Source organism: Oncorhynchus kisutch, linkage group LG24 (genome assembly GCF_002021735.2).
Source record: "Oncorhynchus kisutch isolate 150728-3 linkage group LG24, Okis_V2, whole genome shotgun sequence".
NCBI classification, from domain to species: Eukaryota; Metazoa; Chordata; class Actinopteri; order Salmoniformes; family Salmonidae; genus Oncorhynchus; species Oncorhynchus kisutch.
In genome coordinates this window covers 22,911,374-22,925,342 of record NC_034197.2, presented here as the reverse complement: position 1 = coordinate 22,925,342, position 13,969 = coordinate 22,911,374, and the positions used below count along the sequence as shown (strand labels likewise).

Sequence of the window (13,969 nt, the reverse complement as noted above, 5' to 3'; positions counted from 1 at the left end):
TCTCTCCTCAAGCATCGATTCAAGAGGGATAAAAATACTTGGATAACCACATACACATACATTTTATTCAGTAATTAATTTCCACAATAAAAAATAATTCACATTTCTCAAGACTTAAAAAAAGACAAAACCCTGACATCAGAATGCTACAAAAATCAAACACCACAGACGGAGCACTGGCAAAATCTGATCTGAAATCAACAGTGACGTAAAGTACTTGAGTAAAAATACTTTAAAGTACTACATAAGTAGTTTTTAGGCGTATCTGTACTTTACTATTTATATTTTTGACTACTTTTACTTCACTACATTCCTAAAGAAAGTATTGTACTTTGTATTCCATATATTTTCCATGACAACCAAAAGTACTTATTTAATTTTGAACTCTTAGCAGGACAGGAAAATTGTGAAATTCACACACTTATCAAGAGAACACACGGTCATCCCTACTGCCTCTGGTCTGGCGGACTCACTAAACAGACATGCATAATTTGTAAATAATGTCTGAGTGTGCCCCTGGCTATCTCAACAAAAAATATATATATATTTTCACTACTTTTAATACTTAAGTATATTTTAGCAATTACATTTACTTTTGATACTTAAGTATATTTAAAAACAAATACTTTTAGATTTTTAATCAAGTAGTATTTTACTGGGTGACTAACTTTTACTTGAGTAACTTTCTATTACTTTTACTCAAGTATAACCATTGGGTACTTTTTCCACCATTGGAAATCAAACTAAGATAACGTTAATAGCTCACTGGCAGAAAATGCAAAGTGGGTAATGGTTGGCTACCACAGAAGCCCAAGTGAGTGACCTTTGACTAGCTAAGAACAATGGTGCGTATGCAAGTAAGCATTTTGTGGACGAAGTATACGTGTCCCGTTAATACGACTAATAAAACTTGAAACAAACTGGAAACTGTCCTCTGTGAAGACATCCATACGAATGTACACACCCTTAAACAACACAATCATGTGAAAAATAAACACTATTAAAATCACCTTGTCCACTCACAGTGCTGAAAACATGAGACTAAAAGACCCAGATGAGACATGCAAGGATCTGGGATGCCTCAGTGGAATTGTGCTTATGGAGAAAAAGAGTACTAGCCACACGCTGGACACAACTGTACTGCTCTGATGTGTGTTTCAAATGTCATTGTCAACTTTTTGCATATTGATCCAATTCTCTCAGAATAACAGCTCTGCTTCTCCAGAATCAAAGACAAACCACTGGTACAGTGCGGTTAAATCATGAATGTGCAATGATGGCGAGGGGGACAATTTGACTGAACCAAATACATGTGAATGCTTGACTTATGTAAAGGCCAAGGGCAGACAACTCAAACGCTGAAAGCCTTCAAACATTTAAACATGAATATCCAAGCTACTAGGACATGTAAGAAGACCCAAACTCAGCCAAGGAACCAGGGCAGTGTATCATAGATATTCCCAGATCTCTGCCTGCACCTACCATTCCCCAAGGCATTAAAACATTACAGTATAGATCAGAGGGCAACACAGAGCTGCAACACCAAAGAGCGGTAAACAAGTCAAGTGACATCCAGTCCACTATGGCCAAGTTTCATGGAATAAGCAGACATCATGGAATTCCTTTTACATGTTAAGATACTGTATGTTGGATCCATTTCAATTCTTATTTATTTTTCAAATAAGTGTTATCATAATGAGAAGATAAAAGCACTTGTTTTTAAATACAATTTAACAGACTCTGCTTGCATAGCTAATGATGAAATGTAAGGCCTGTAAGTAATTAAAGCAACTGTCCAGTGAAAATCTCACATTTAAAAGTTCATATTCTGTTAACTCATACAGTGGCCAAAAACCACTTAAAAACACCACCTCAAACTTGTATCACAAACAACCATTTCCTCGTAGAGGATGAGCTGGCCAATCAGCAGTCTACTTGCCCACACCATTCCAACATAGAAAAGCTGATTTTAACATACTTAAATTATCCTTCCAAAAAATTGTAATGAAGTAATATGGTAGTTAATTATAAGTCATTTCTATGCAATATGAATGAACTATATAGGTCATATATGGGGGTGGCATGTAGCCTAGTGGTAAGAGTGTTGGACTAGTAACCGAAAGGTTGCCAAATCAAATCCCCGAGCTGACAAAGTAAAAATCTGTTGTTCTGCCCCTGAACAAGGCAGTTAACACACTGTTCCTAGGCCGACATTTTAATTAAGAACAAATTCTTATTTTCATAAAGGTTAAAAATAAATATGTCAGAAATCTGGAAACACTGGACAGTTACTTTAAGATATGATTGGTAAAGTCTATGTAAATCATTTCAGTTTCGTAGTCAAAACATGCAATCATCGGCTTGCAGACAGCTCATGTCACCAAAGCTAATACAAACACTAAAAGCATGCAATAGACAACTATGAATTCATTCTAAATACAGAACAGTACACCAGTCTCTGTGTAACGATATCAGTTTTGTTTGAACCTGTTGCTATGGATTGTCGTCTAGGACAGGAGATTGAGTGAGCTATACTCAATCTTGCCCTCTTCATCTGATTTTAGGTAATGTCATCTGATGGACGTCTCTAGACTATATGCTCAGTTTCAGACACAGTGTCTATTCCCCCAAGTTGAAAAGGACATCAGTTTAGTGAAAGAGTTACTTATGTTCAACTAGTGCTTGAGAATCTGTGTCATTAGAGTAACTGTTATCAAAGTAAATGACATTTAAATTCCATTCAAAACATGATTTTATTTTATTTAGAAACTAAATGTTCTTTATCTAAAAGCCATCCATTGTTACATGTCCATTCACTAACTACATACAGGCTCTTCCAGCCATTCACTAACTACATACAGGCTCTTCCAGCCATTCACTAACTACATACAGGCTCTTCCAGCCATTCTCCTCAAGACAGCATCTTGACTTTAATAACTGGAATTAAGAGAGTCAGCTGGTCGCCGACTGAATTGATTTATAAATAAATAATTACATTCATGTAGAAATCTATGGGAAAAAAACAGTTGGTTCAACAACTTAAGATGAATGAATACTGAGAGAACTACCTTTCATTTGCAATTAGGATAGATAGATTCACATGAACATCTGGATGATATGAACATAAATAAAATCACTGGATTACATTTTCTATCTGCTAATGAGTGGTTCGACCACCTTGACTGGCTGGTCCTGAAATTCACACACTTATGGGTCAGACGTCTATTCAGACGTATATAGCATTTCTCAAGTCATGTAACAAGAATCAACGTGTTCTAGTAAACGAACATAAAACATTTCCCTTACAAAAACAGAACAAAAAAAGGAATGAATAAATATGCACTGTCATAAATAAAAGTGGTACATAAAAAAATAGAAATAACAGGTCAATTAACACCTTAAGTATGGTATGAAAAGATGAACAAGTCTGATGATGTAAGGGTCTCATAATAAACTCAATAACTGGAGTTTAAAGCTCTTGCTGAAGAGACTCAAGGCTAGGGACTTGGTGGTGGGCTGGGCTTCCCTCTTCCCAAAGTGTTGGGTAGTTGCCGCGTTCACATGCTAGTCGGAAAGTCAGACATTTCCCGACTTGCTAATTGGTTGTAGTTATACACATGCCGCGTTCAACCAGTTAGCAAGTTGGACATTCCCGAGCTTCCTAGTTCCGACTAGCACGTAAATGCGGCATGAGACTGTAGGCGGCCAACGTATGTAATGTGGGGGGTAATAACAGTCAGCAGTAACAGAAAGGAAAAGTTCTGTTGTTTATTAAACAGAACCAGGTCACAGACCCCCCCCCTCTCTAAATCAATGTCCCGGTACTTTGTTACACAGTGAAGTCTTAAGCCAGCATCATCTTTACAATGAGCTCACTAAGTCTATAATGACAAAACTGTGACCAAATTAGGGAAAGAAACCCTCTTCTCTAGGCCAATAGCAGTTGACGGTGACGTTTGGTTGCTTCAGATATCTCTGGAGAGATCTCCTCTCTGGAGAGGATCATTGTTGAACTTGTTGTACTTTTTTTGGCACAGCTATTTTTGACTCCTCTCAAATGATTTTGGTTTGACAATGATCTCTTTGTTTTTCAGTTGAAATCACATACGCCAAAGATGAGAAAAAGGAACTGAAAACGAGTGTTCATGCTATCCACAAGGCAGAGTGAGTCATTATGACAGAAGTTCTCTACTCTAGAACCCTTGGGTACACAATGCAGAAACAGACAGAGAAGTAGACTGGTGACCCACCTGACCACCAGAGGGTTCATGGGTTATATTTGCATCACTTAGCAAAGCTACAGTAAGACTATGGGTGAGATCCAGGTCCTAGGACTGCCCGTCTCGCTGTTTCTCTACTCCCACTAGGTAACATTCAGAGAGACAGAGGCAAGGCATTTTCAATTCAGCTCCCTTCGGACAGTTGGAGTTTAGCAAGATCACAGTTTTTACATCGTCGCCTGTAGACGATGTGTACATTTGAAAAATATAGATGACATATCAAAAATCGAAATCAGATCTTTACAAGTGTGATGCCTGTCCCCAAGGTCTGCATTAAAGTCATAAATAAGCGTACATTCTTTGAGTTTAAGGTTTTTGACTGAATTTTTCACCCAACAAAGAGCCTAATTGTTTCTTTGAATTGAGTCTCAAGTAGTCAATTTTCTGAAAAACGAAACGCAGTAAATTCAAGGGCAAATCAAATCGATTTTGAAAACAGTTGTGACATGTTTAGAGCACGACTACTATATAAAATAATATTCAGTAGCATATAATGACAATGAAGAACAATATCATGTAACTGATATTTTGCGCCATACAATAATTACTACCAACTACGTATATAAAATCTATTGTCAGTTAGTTATTAACCTAGTCTGTCATCAACCGCTGGGAATTTGTTTTTTAATAGAAGACAAAGAAGTGATTTGCAGGTCCAAACCCAGCAGTCTCTTGCTTCAGTGATTTGCAAAAGCCAGTACAGGACAACATTTTGGAAGCCCCAAGTTCATTTTTCTTCCTCACATAAGTTTAGATGTGCCTTTTTTTAAATGTTTAAATAAGATATTCAGCATAAGGATTTGGTGCTTTGTCCAGTCTGTTATATTCCAACACAGATTCTCGTTTTCTGAAAGGTGTGCATGTTGCATTTAGGATGGGGAATAGGTCTAGTGGAGGAGGTGGGCTTGGTTGTCCCTTCCCTTTCTCTTCAGCTTTCCTAGCCCCAGCAACTCCACTAACTGTCCCCTACAACCCACATGCCTCTTTCCTACGGTTGGAGGCTCTCATTGTCCCATCACCTCAATGACATCATCATCTTCATCGTCGTTGTTGCTGTCTGAGCTGCTTCCACCGGCGTTCTCTGCCGAGCCGTGGGCATCAGAGCGACCCAGCCCTGTCCCTATCAGGCCAGAGGAGGAGGGGAAGTGGGAGAAGAAGCTGGAGCCAGCGGGGCCTGGGGTGGCGGCCGGTAGCTCCCCGGGGTGCAGCAAGTTAGGATACATGCACAGGGACTGGCTGTAGGACATGGGGAAACCTGGGGGCAGCATACCAGCCATACCAGCACCCAGCATGAAAGGAGCTAGGGAGGCCGAGTCAGGGGCAGCCGAGGAGGTGATGGTGGAGGAGGATCTAGGTAGGGTGCCGCCCCCCAAGCCGAAGGGGTCGGGAGTCATGGGGAACATGAGACGGTGGTCACCCTGCTGGCTGTGGGACTGGAAGTAGGGCAAGCCGGCCTCCATGAATATGGGGTGCCCCATGGAGCCCAGCATGGCTGGGTTGAGGCCCATGGGTGGGAGGTCATAGCCCGCCGCGAAGGGAAAAGCCTGGGGGGGCAACTGGGCCGAGGTGCGCTTGCTAGGGGCCGGTTGCTTTTTGATGGCCCATTCGACGTTGGACAGGGTGGAGGCCTTGCGCTTGGTGCCCCTCAGGTCCAGGGCAGCAATGGCATCTGTGCTGGGCTTGGCCGGGGCAGAGGCATCGCTCCAGGGCTTGGCATGGCTAGTCATGCTGCTGCCATTGTTGCTCTCTGCCGGCGCCTTCTCCTGTGGAGCCGCTGCACCTGCAGACGAAGCCTTGGAGCTCTGCTGATGCTGGGCCTTGGTTCTGGTTGCAGCCTCGTACCTCTGGAGTTCACTCAGGATTTCGGGGCTGTCGGGGGAGAGCAGGCGAGTCACACAGCCATTGGCGGAGGCCTCCTCCGATACCTTCTGGGTGTCTGAGATAGGGAAGGTAAGACAGACGGGTCAGATACATCTCTAGACTAAACGAAACCATCAGCACTGGATAAAAACAGATCCATATGTACCAAATGAGTAAAAACGATACTGACTAAAGGTTGAGTTGGTATTGCTACCTTTGGGTGCAGCAGCTGAGTTCTCTTCCCCTGCCTTGGGCTTGCTTGCAGTGCGGATGGCAAATATCCTCCCATCACAAGTCCTGATGTAGGTCCCTTTCGTTCCTCTGATGACGTGGATGCTCTCTCCTGCACTGATTCTGGCCTTAACATCAGTTGAACTGTTGGTTTCAGGTATCACGATATCTGTGGTGGTGACGATCTTCTGGACGAATACGCCCGCCTTTTGCAGGTAGTTGACGGGAAAGCCCGAGCTGGACTCGGTGTCTGCTGTGGGGGCAGAGCTGTGAGACGCCTGGCGAGGCATCGTGGGAATTGGAGTCGACTGAACTGGGCAGACACTGGCCACCGGCTTCTCATCTTGTCGGGGGGGTGGGCGCCTGAAGGGGGGTAAGGGAGAGGAAAGATGACAGGGTGGGGTACTGACAGTCCGAATAGAGTGGAGGGTTAAAGATTTTATCAACAGTTCAAACTTTGGAATTCAAAACTTGGTGTCACATTAGGCATCTCTCTCTAGTTCTTCATGGAACCATGCCAGGAGTGCTACCTTCTCCTGGACCTGTTGTTCTGGGTTTCTTCTTTTAGGGAGTTTTTCTAGACACTTTAGTTCTGCATTGTTTGCTAATCTGGGTGTCTGATGTAAAAAGGGCTTTACAAAATCCATTTGATTGACTGTATGCAACTGTAGTATTGTTACTGAGAAAACGTGTACATCTTTGGGGTCCAGGGGACCATCTCACCAGTTGCGCTGGCTGAAGGCAGGGATATTTGTGAGGCTCTGGTCGCTGGCGGGGTAATAGTGGGCATAAGAGGGGCGCGTGTAGGGCACCGACGCACGCTTCTCATCCTCGTAGCTCTTCTTGGCGGCCTTCTTCTCCGCTTTGGTGAGTTTCATCTCCTGTCGCTCCATCAGGAGAGACTCGTGGTGAAAGGGTTGCTGGAGAGACAGACATGGAGAGTAGTTTAAGTGAAATTGCTCTCTAAGTATAATATGCCATCATGTAGGTTATAATTCTGGATATAAGTGTTAATAAAGTAGCATTTTGATGAGAGTGAGAGTTCAATGTGGAAATGATGGGTTGAGACAGAGTCTGTCCATGATTCAGCGAGCTAGATGTATGTATCATGTGGATAAGTATCAACTTATGATTAGACAGTATAGATGTGTGTATATAGATATGTATATCTAGTTTGGTTCTAACCTTGGTGATCAGGTTTGGGTAGAGTGTATAAAACAGTATGGTGTGCATATAGATACAGTTGAAGTTGGAAGTTTACATCCACTTAAGTTGGAGTCATTAAAACTAGTTTATCAACCACTCCACAAATTTCTTGTTAACAAACTATAGTTTTGGCAAGTCAGTTAGGACAACTATTTTGTGCATGACACAAGTAATTTTTCCAACAATTGTTTACAGACAGATTATTTCACTTATATTTCACTGTATCACAATTCCAGTTGGTCAGAAGTTTACATACACTAAGTTGACTGTGCCTTTAAACAGCTTGGAAAATTCCAGAAAAAGTTGTCATGACTTTAGAATCTTCTGATAGGCTAATTGACATCATTTGAGTCAATTGGAGGTTTACCTGTGGATGTATTTCAAGGCCTACCTTCAAACTCAGTGCCTATTTGCTTGACATCATGGGAAAATCAAAAGAAATAAGCCAAGACCTCAGAATATTTTTGTTGTAGACCGCCACAAGTCCGGTTCATCCTTAGGAGCAATTTCCAAACGCCTGAAGGTACCATGTTCATCTGTACAAACAATAGTACGCAAGTATAAACACCATGGGACCACGCAGCCGTCCTATCGCTCAGGAAGGAGAAGCGTTCTGTCTCCTAAAGATGAACGTACCTTGGTGCGAAAAGTGCAAATCAATCACAGAACAACAGCAAAGGACCTTGTGAAGATGCTGGAGGAAACAGGTACAAAAGTATCTATATCCACAGTAAAACGAGTCCTATAACGACATAAACTGAGAGGCTGCTCAGCAAGGAAGAAGCCACTGCTCCAAAACCGCCATAAAAAAGCCAGACTATGGTTTGCAACTGCACATGGGGACAAAGATCATACTTTTTGGAGAAATGTCCTCTGGTCTGATGAAACAAAAATAGAACTGTTTGGACATAATGCCTGTCGTTATGTTTGGAGGAAAAGGGGGAGGCTTGCAAGCCGAAGAACACTATCCCAACCGTGAAGCACAGGGGCGGCAGCATCATGTTGTGGGGGTGCTTTGCTGCAGGAGGGACTGGTGCACTTCAAAATTATGTGAATATATTGAAGCAACATATCAAGACATCAGTCAGGAAGTTAAAGCTTGGTCGCAAATGGGTCTTCCAAATGGACAATGATCCCAAGCATACTTCCAAAGTTGTGGCAAAATGGCTTAAGGACAACAAAGTCAAGGTATTGGAGTGGCCATCACAAAGCCCCGATTTCAATCCTATAGAAAATGTATGGGCAGAACTGAAAAAGCATGTGTGAGCAAAGGAGGCCAACTTATTGTGGGAAGCTTGTGGAAGGCTACCCGAAAAGTTTGACCCAAGTTAAACATTTTAAAGGCAATGCTACCAAATACTAAATGAGTGTATGTAAACTTCTGACCCACTGGGAATGTGATGAAAGAAATTAAAGCTGAAATAAATAATTCTCTACTATTATTCTGAATTTTCACATACTTAAAATAAAGTGGTGATACTAACTGAGCTAAGACTGGGAATTATTACTAGGATTAAATGTCAGGAATGGTGAAAAACGGAGTTTAAATGTATTTGGCTAAGGTGTATGTAAACTTCTGACTTCAACTGTATATACCTTGGTGACGAGGTGAGGGTAGAGCTGGCAGGCCTGTGATGTAGTGTGTGTTTATAGATGTGTATATAGGTGTATTACCTTGGTGACAAGGTGAGGGTAGAGCTGGCAGGCCTGTCTGATGCCCGCCTCTATCTCTTGGTGGGGCTGTAGTTGCACCTGTGACACGTCAGGCTCCTCTTCCACGAAGTGCAGCAGAGACTCCACCTCCCTTCGCGTGAACGACAGCACCGGGTTCAGGTCATCCACCACTCGGTCTTCAGAAAGGAGGGATGGATGGAGTCAAGAAAGGGGGTAACACTATGTCTAGGGCAGGGGTGGGCAATTCCAGTCCTCGACGGCCTGATTGGTGTCACAGTTTTGCCCCAGCCCCAGCTAACACACCTGACTCCAATAATCACCTAATCATGATCTTCACTTTAGAATGCAATTTGATTAATCAGCTGCATTTCATAGGGATGATTGTGACACCAATCAGGCCCTTCGAGGACTGGAGTTGCCCACCTCATGTCTAGGGCCATCAACAGCTGCATGAAAAGGTCTCTGCGTGTGACATGAAACATGGCATACAGCATACCCTGGCCATGTCTATTTTATTATTCAATTCAATTATAAGAGTGTGGGCCTTCCCTTTCTGTGTATACAGCATAGCTGACCGACGTGTTACATTTACATTTTTACATTTTAGTCATTTAGCAGACGCTCTTAAAACATCTTAGGGATAGGGGGCAGTATTTTCACGTCCGGATGAAATCGGTTGATGTTTTTATTTTGAGAAATGAAGAAGTACGGCTGTTCTTTGTGAGTGTCACTCCAGATGGATTCTACTGTGGTGCGCGTGAACTGGAACGCGCTTCAAGTTGTTTTTATCTGGTATTGGAAACAGTTTATCGCGTCTTAAATTGTATCGATTATTTACGTTTTAGGATACCTTAGGTTGGATTAGGAACGTTGTTTGAAATGTTTGGACCAAGTTTACAGGTAACTTATTAGATGCCTTGTAGTCATGTTGGGCGAGTTAGAAACAGTGTATTTCTGAATCAAACTTGTGATGTTGTGTGATTTGTGATGTTTTTGGGACATTTTGGAATGCCAACAGAAGAAGCTCTTCAAAGGTAAGGCATTTATTATATCGTTATTTCTGACTTTTGTGTCGCCACCTGCCTGGTTGAAAATGATTTTCATGTGTTTGTATGCGGGGCGCTGTCCTCAGATAATTGCATGGTCTGCTTTCGCCGTAAAGCATTTTTTAAATATGACACTGCGGCTGGATTAACAAGAAATAAAGCATTATTTTGATGTATTACACTTACATTTTCGGTTAACTTGAATATTGATATTCCTGTAGTTTGAATTTGGCGCTCTGCAATTTCACTGGATGTTGTCAAATCGATCCTGCTAAAGGGATTGGCGCACGAAGAGATCCATAACAGGTTAAGGCGCTCTAAATCAAACCCACAACCCTGCTGTTGCAAGCGCCATGCTCTACCAACTGAGCCTAACAATGGCAAACTATGTCAAAGTGCACTTGGAGTGCACTTAGCCTGAGAGGAGTCTGACAGATCACAGGACTGCTGCACTTCGCAGCACACACACACTGTTGTGCTAGTGAAGTGGACTGGGCCAGCTGAAGTGCCCTTAACAGGGTTGGCTTATAGTAAGAGTAGATTTAAGATATTGGTAGCAGATGACCATGTAATAGTAGACCTAGTAGACATGGCTGGAGGAAGCAGAGGTGTAGTCTGTATGAAGTCAGTATCCATTCTATTCTGTGTTTGTTTGGTTAGCTGGTTACTCACCGGACATGCCCTGCTTGGAGATCTGTCGGTCGTAGATCTTCTTCTCCAAGGTGAAGTCACAGACGAGGCGGTAGATATGGCAGGGTTTCTTCTGGCCGTAGCGGTACACCCGACATACGGCCTGGGCGTCGTGACAGGGGTTCCAGGAGGCATCGAACACCACCACACGGTTAGCCCCGATCAGGTTCACCCCCAGACAGCCAGCCCTGAGGATGGGAAGAAGCACACGTCACTGACCTGATGTGTATGTGCACGTGTGTGAATGAGGGTTTGTGTGTGTGTGTGTGTGTGTGTGTGTGTGTGTGTGTGTGTGTGTGTGTGTGTGTGTGTGTATATAAATAGAGGACTGTGCATGTGTGAATGAGGGTTTGTGTTTGTAACTAGTGTGGTTACTAGTGTGACTATACATAAGTATGATTACAAACAAATTATAATTATTTATACCAGTGTGTTCCTGTGAAGGTCTTTTACCTGGTGGACAACAGAAAGATCAAGGCGGAGGTGTTGGACGGGTCGTTGAACTGGTTGATGAGCCTCTCTCTCTCTGAAGCAGATGTGCTCCCATCCAGTCCTAAAGAGACAAACCATAAAAAGGAAGTCAATCCCTTTCTCCAACACAGGAACAACCAGTTTTTACCCAAGGGCTTCATACACAGAATGATGATGAGATATCAATATCCCCAGCAGGTGGCGATAGTCAATGTAAATCAACAGGAAAAGTGGCACCATGGGATTGGGGAGGCTGAATACATTTGTATAGCTTCAGTAAAAGACACCACTGGACAAATGGAGTCACAGACACATGGTGACAGTGGTGGTTGTCATGGAAACGGGGACACTTACTGTAGTAGTTGTGGTTGCGGACCCAGTTTTGATTATAGCCCTCTCTGGCGCTGCCCGCCAGTATGGGCCTCTTGGCCAGGAACTCCTCGATGACTGACAGGGTGGACAAACTCTGACTACATGAGAAACAGTGGAGGGAGGGATACGGTGAGGAGGGGTGCTTGGAAATTACAGTGAAACTAATTTAACCATTTGAGAAGTTGGTCAGTCTGTGCTTCGGCCTTAGTCTTCGTGGAATATGTTGCGTAGCAACAGTTGTTTTAAAGGAACGGAAATGTAAGATCAAAACAGTAAAACAACTGAGGTTCTGTTTCTGTGCCTACCTGAACACCAGGATCTTGTCTCCCTTCCTCACACTCTCGTCGATCAGGTGGAACAGCAGGACCATCTTAGCAGAGTTCTCCAAGAGCCCGGGTTTATAGTCAGACATGATCTCCTTCGCCTGAGAGAGAGAGGAGATGAGGTAACAGAACAGTAGTGTAATTGTAGTGCACAGTTTAGGGTAATAACCTGTTTTTACTGAAACCTACGACAGAATCCGTTCTAAATGAGCGACCCTCAAGTTGTTTTCCAACCGTCATAAATCCATGATGACTCAACCCCTGCCACTTAAACTGAATGGAAAAACAACAAACATGGTAGTGAAGTGTGGCTGCGTACCCATTCGTAGGTGATGACCTGGTTGGCCTTCTCCTGCAGAGCGTTGAGACTCAGCCCTCCGATGCTGTTGGGGTCCTCCGGGGTCTTGCCCTTCTGGTAGGGGGCTGGGCAGCGGGCGTGGCCGTTGGTGATGTCATCCAGGTCCAGGTCCTGCTCATTGGCCAGATTCTCCTTCTGCAGCGCCTCGTACAGCACGTCTGGGTGGTTCCAGATCTGGTAGAGGAAGACATTATTCCAACATTAGGATGACGTCTGGGACATGTAGTACACATCATGTGACATACAGGGCATTGGGAAAGTATTCAGACCACTTGAATTTTCCCACATTGCTACGTTACAGCCTTATTCTAAAATGGATTAAATAGTTCTTCTCCCCCTCATCAATCAACACACTAGATTGATGAGGGGGAGAAAAACAATTTCATCCATTTTAGAATAAGGCTGTAACGTAACATTTTATTTACATGACAAAATGTGGCCTGAATACTTATTCAATGCGCTATACATCAAACGCCATGTACATGTCCACATTTCATTCAGACGTCATCCTAATATTGTTATAATACCACATAATTTCAAACTGAAATATTACATTTACATAAGTATTCAGACCCTTGCTCAGTACTTTGTTGAAGCACCTTTTGCAGCGATTACAGCATTGAGTCTTCTTTGGTATGACGCTACAAGCTTGGCACACCTGTATTTGGGGAGTTTCTCCCATTCTTCTCTGCAGATCCTCTCAAGCTCTGTCAGGTTAAATGGAGAGCATCACAGCTATTTCAAGGTTTCTCCAGAGATGTACGATCAGGTTCATGTCCGTGCTCTGGCTGGGCCACTCAAGGACATTCAGAGACTTGTCCCGAAGCCACTTCTGCGTTGTCTTGGCTGTGTGCTTAGGGTCACTGTCATTCGTCCCAGTCTGAGGTCCTGAGCGCTCTGGAGCAGGTTTTCATCAAGGCTGGTTTTACTGAGGAGTGGCTTCCGTCTGGCCACTCTACCATGAAGTCATAATTGGTGGAGTGCTGCAGAGATAGTTGTCCTTCTGGAAGGTTCTCTCATGTCCACAGAGAAACTCTGGAGCTCTGTCAGAGTGACCATTGGGTTCTTGGTCACCTCCCTGACCAAGGCGCTTCTCCCGATTGCTCAGTTTGGCCGGGCGGCCAACTCTAGGAAGAGTCTTGGTGGTTCCAAACTTCTTCCATTTAAGAATGATGGAGGCCACTGTATCCTTGGGGACCTTCAATGCTGCAGGAATGTTCTTGGTACCCTTCCCCAGATCTGTGCCTTGACACAATCCTGTCTCTGAGCTCTATGGACAATTCCTTCAACCTCATGGCTTGTTTTTTTGCTCTGACATGCACTGGTCAACTGTAGGACCTTATATAGACAGGTTTGTGCCTTTCCAAATCATGTCCAATCAAGTGAATTTACCACAGGTGGACTCCAATCAAGTTGTAGAAACATCTCAAGGATGGTCAACGGAAACAGGATGCACCG

General features: G+C 43.3%; 1 protein-coding gene across 3 annotated transcripts in view; it reads right to left on the bottom strand.

Annotated features, from left to right (window-relative positions):
• Positions 1-47: 47 nt before the first annotated feature.
• The window catches only part of LOC109868952 (helicase ARIP4), a 74,230-nt gene continuing 60,308 nt past the window's right edge, over positions 48-13,969 (bottom strand). For all 3 annotated transcript variants that reach the window (XM_020458729.2, XM_031803967.1, XM_031803968.1), the window contains 9 exons: positions 12,473-12,685; positions 12,136-12,254; positions 11,813-11,928; positions 11,441-11,540; positions 10,970-11,175; positions 9,252-9,427; positions 7,095-7,291; positions 6,355-6,734; positions 48-6,216 (listed from right to left, as the gene is read on the bottom strand). In XM_020458729.2, the coding sequence (XP_020314318.1) occupies positions 5,285-6,216; positions 6,355-6,734; positions 7,095-7,291; positions 9,252-9,427; positions 10,970-11,175; positions 11,441-11,540; positions 11,813-11,928; positions 12,136-12,254; positions 12,473-12,685 (2,439 nt within the window). In that variant the 3' untranslated portion in view covers positions 48-5,284. The remainder of the gene's footprint in view (positions 6,217-6,354; positions 6,735-7,094; positions 7,292-9,251; positions 9,428-10,969; positions 11,176-11,440; positions 11,541-11,812; positions 11,929-12,135; positions 12,255-12,472; positions 12,686-13,969) is intronic.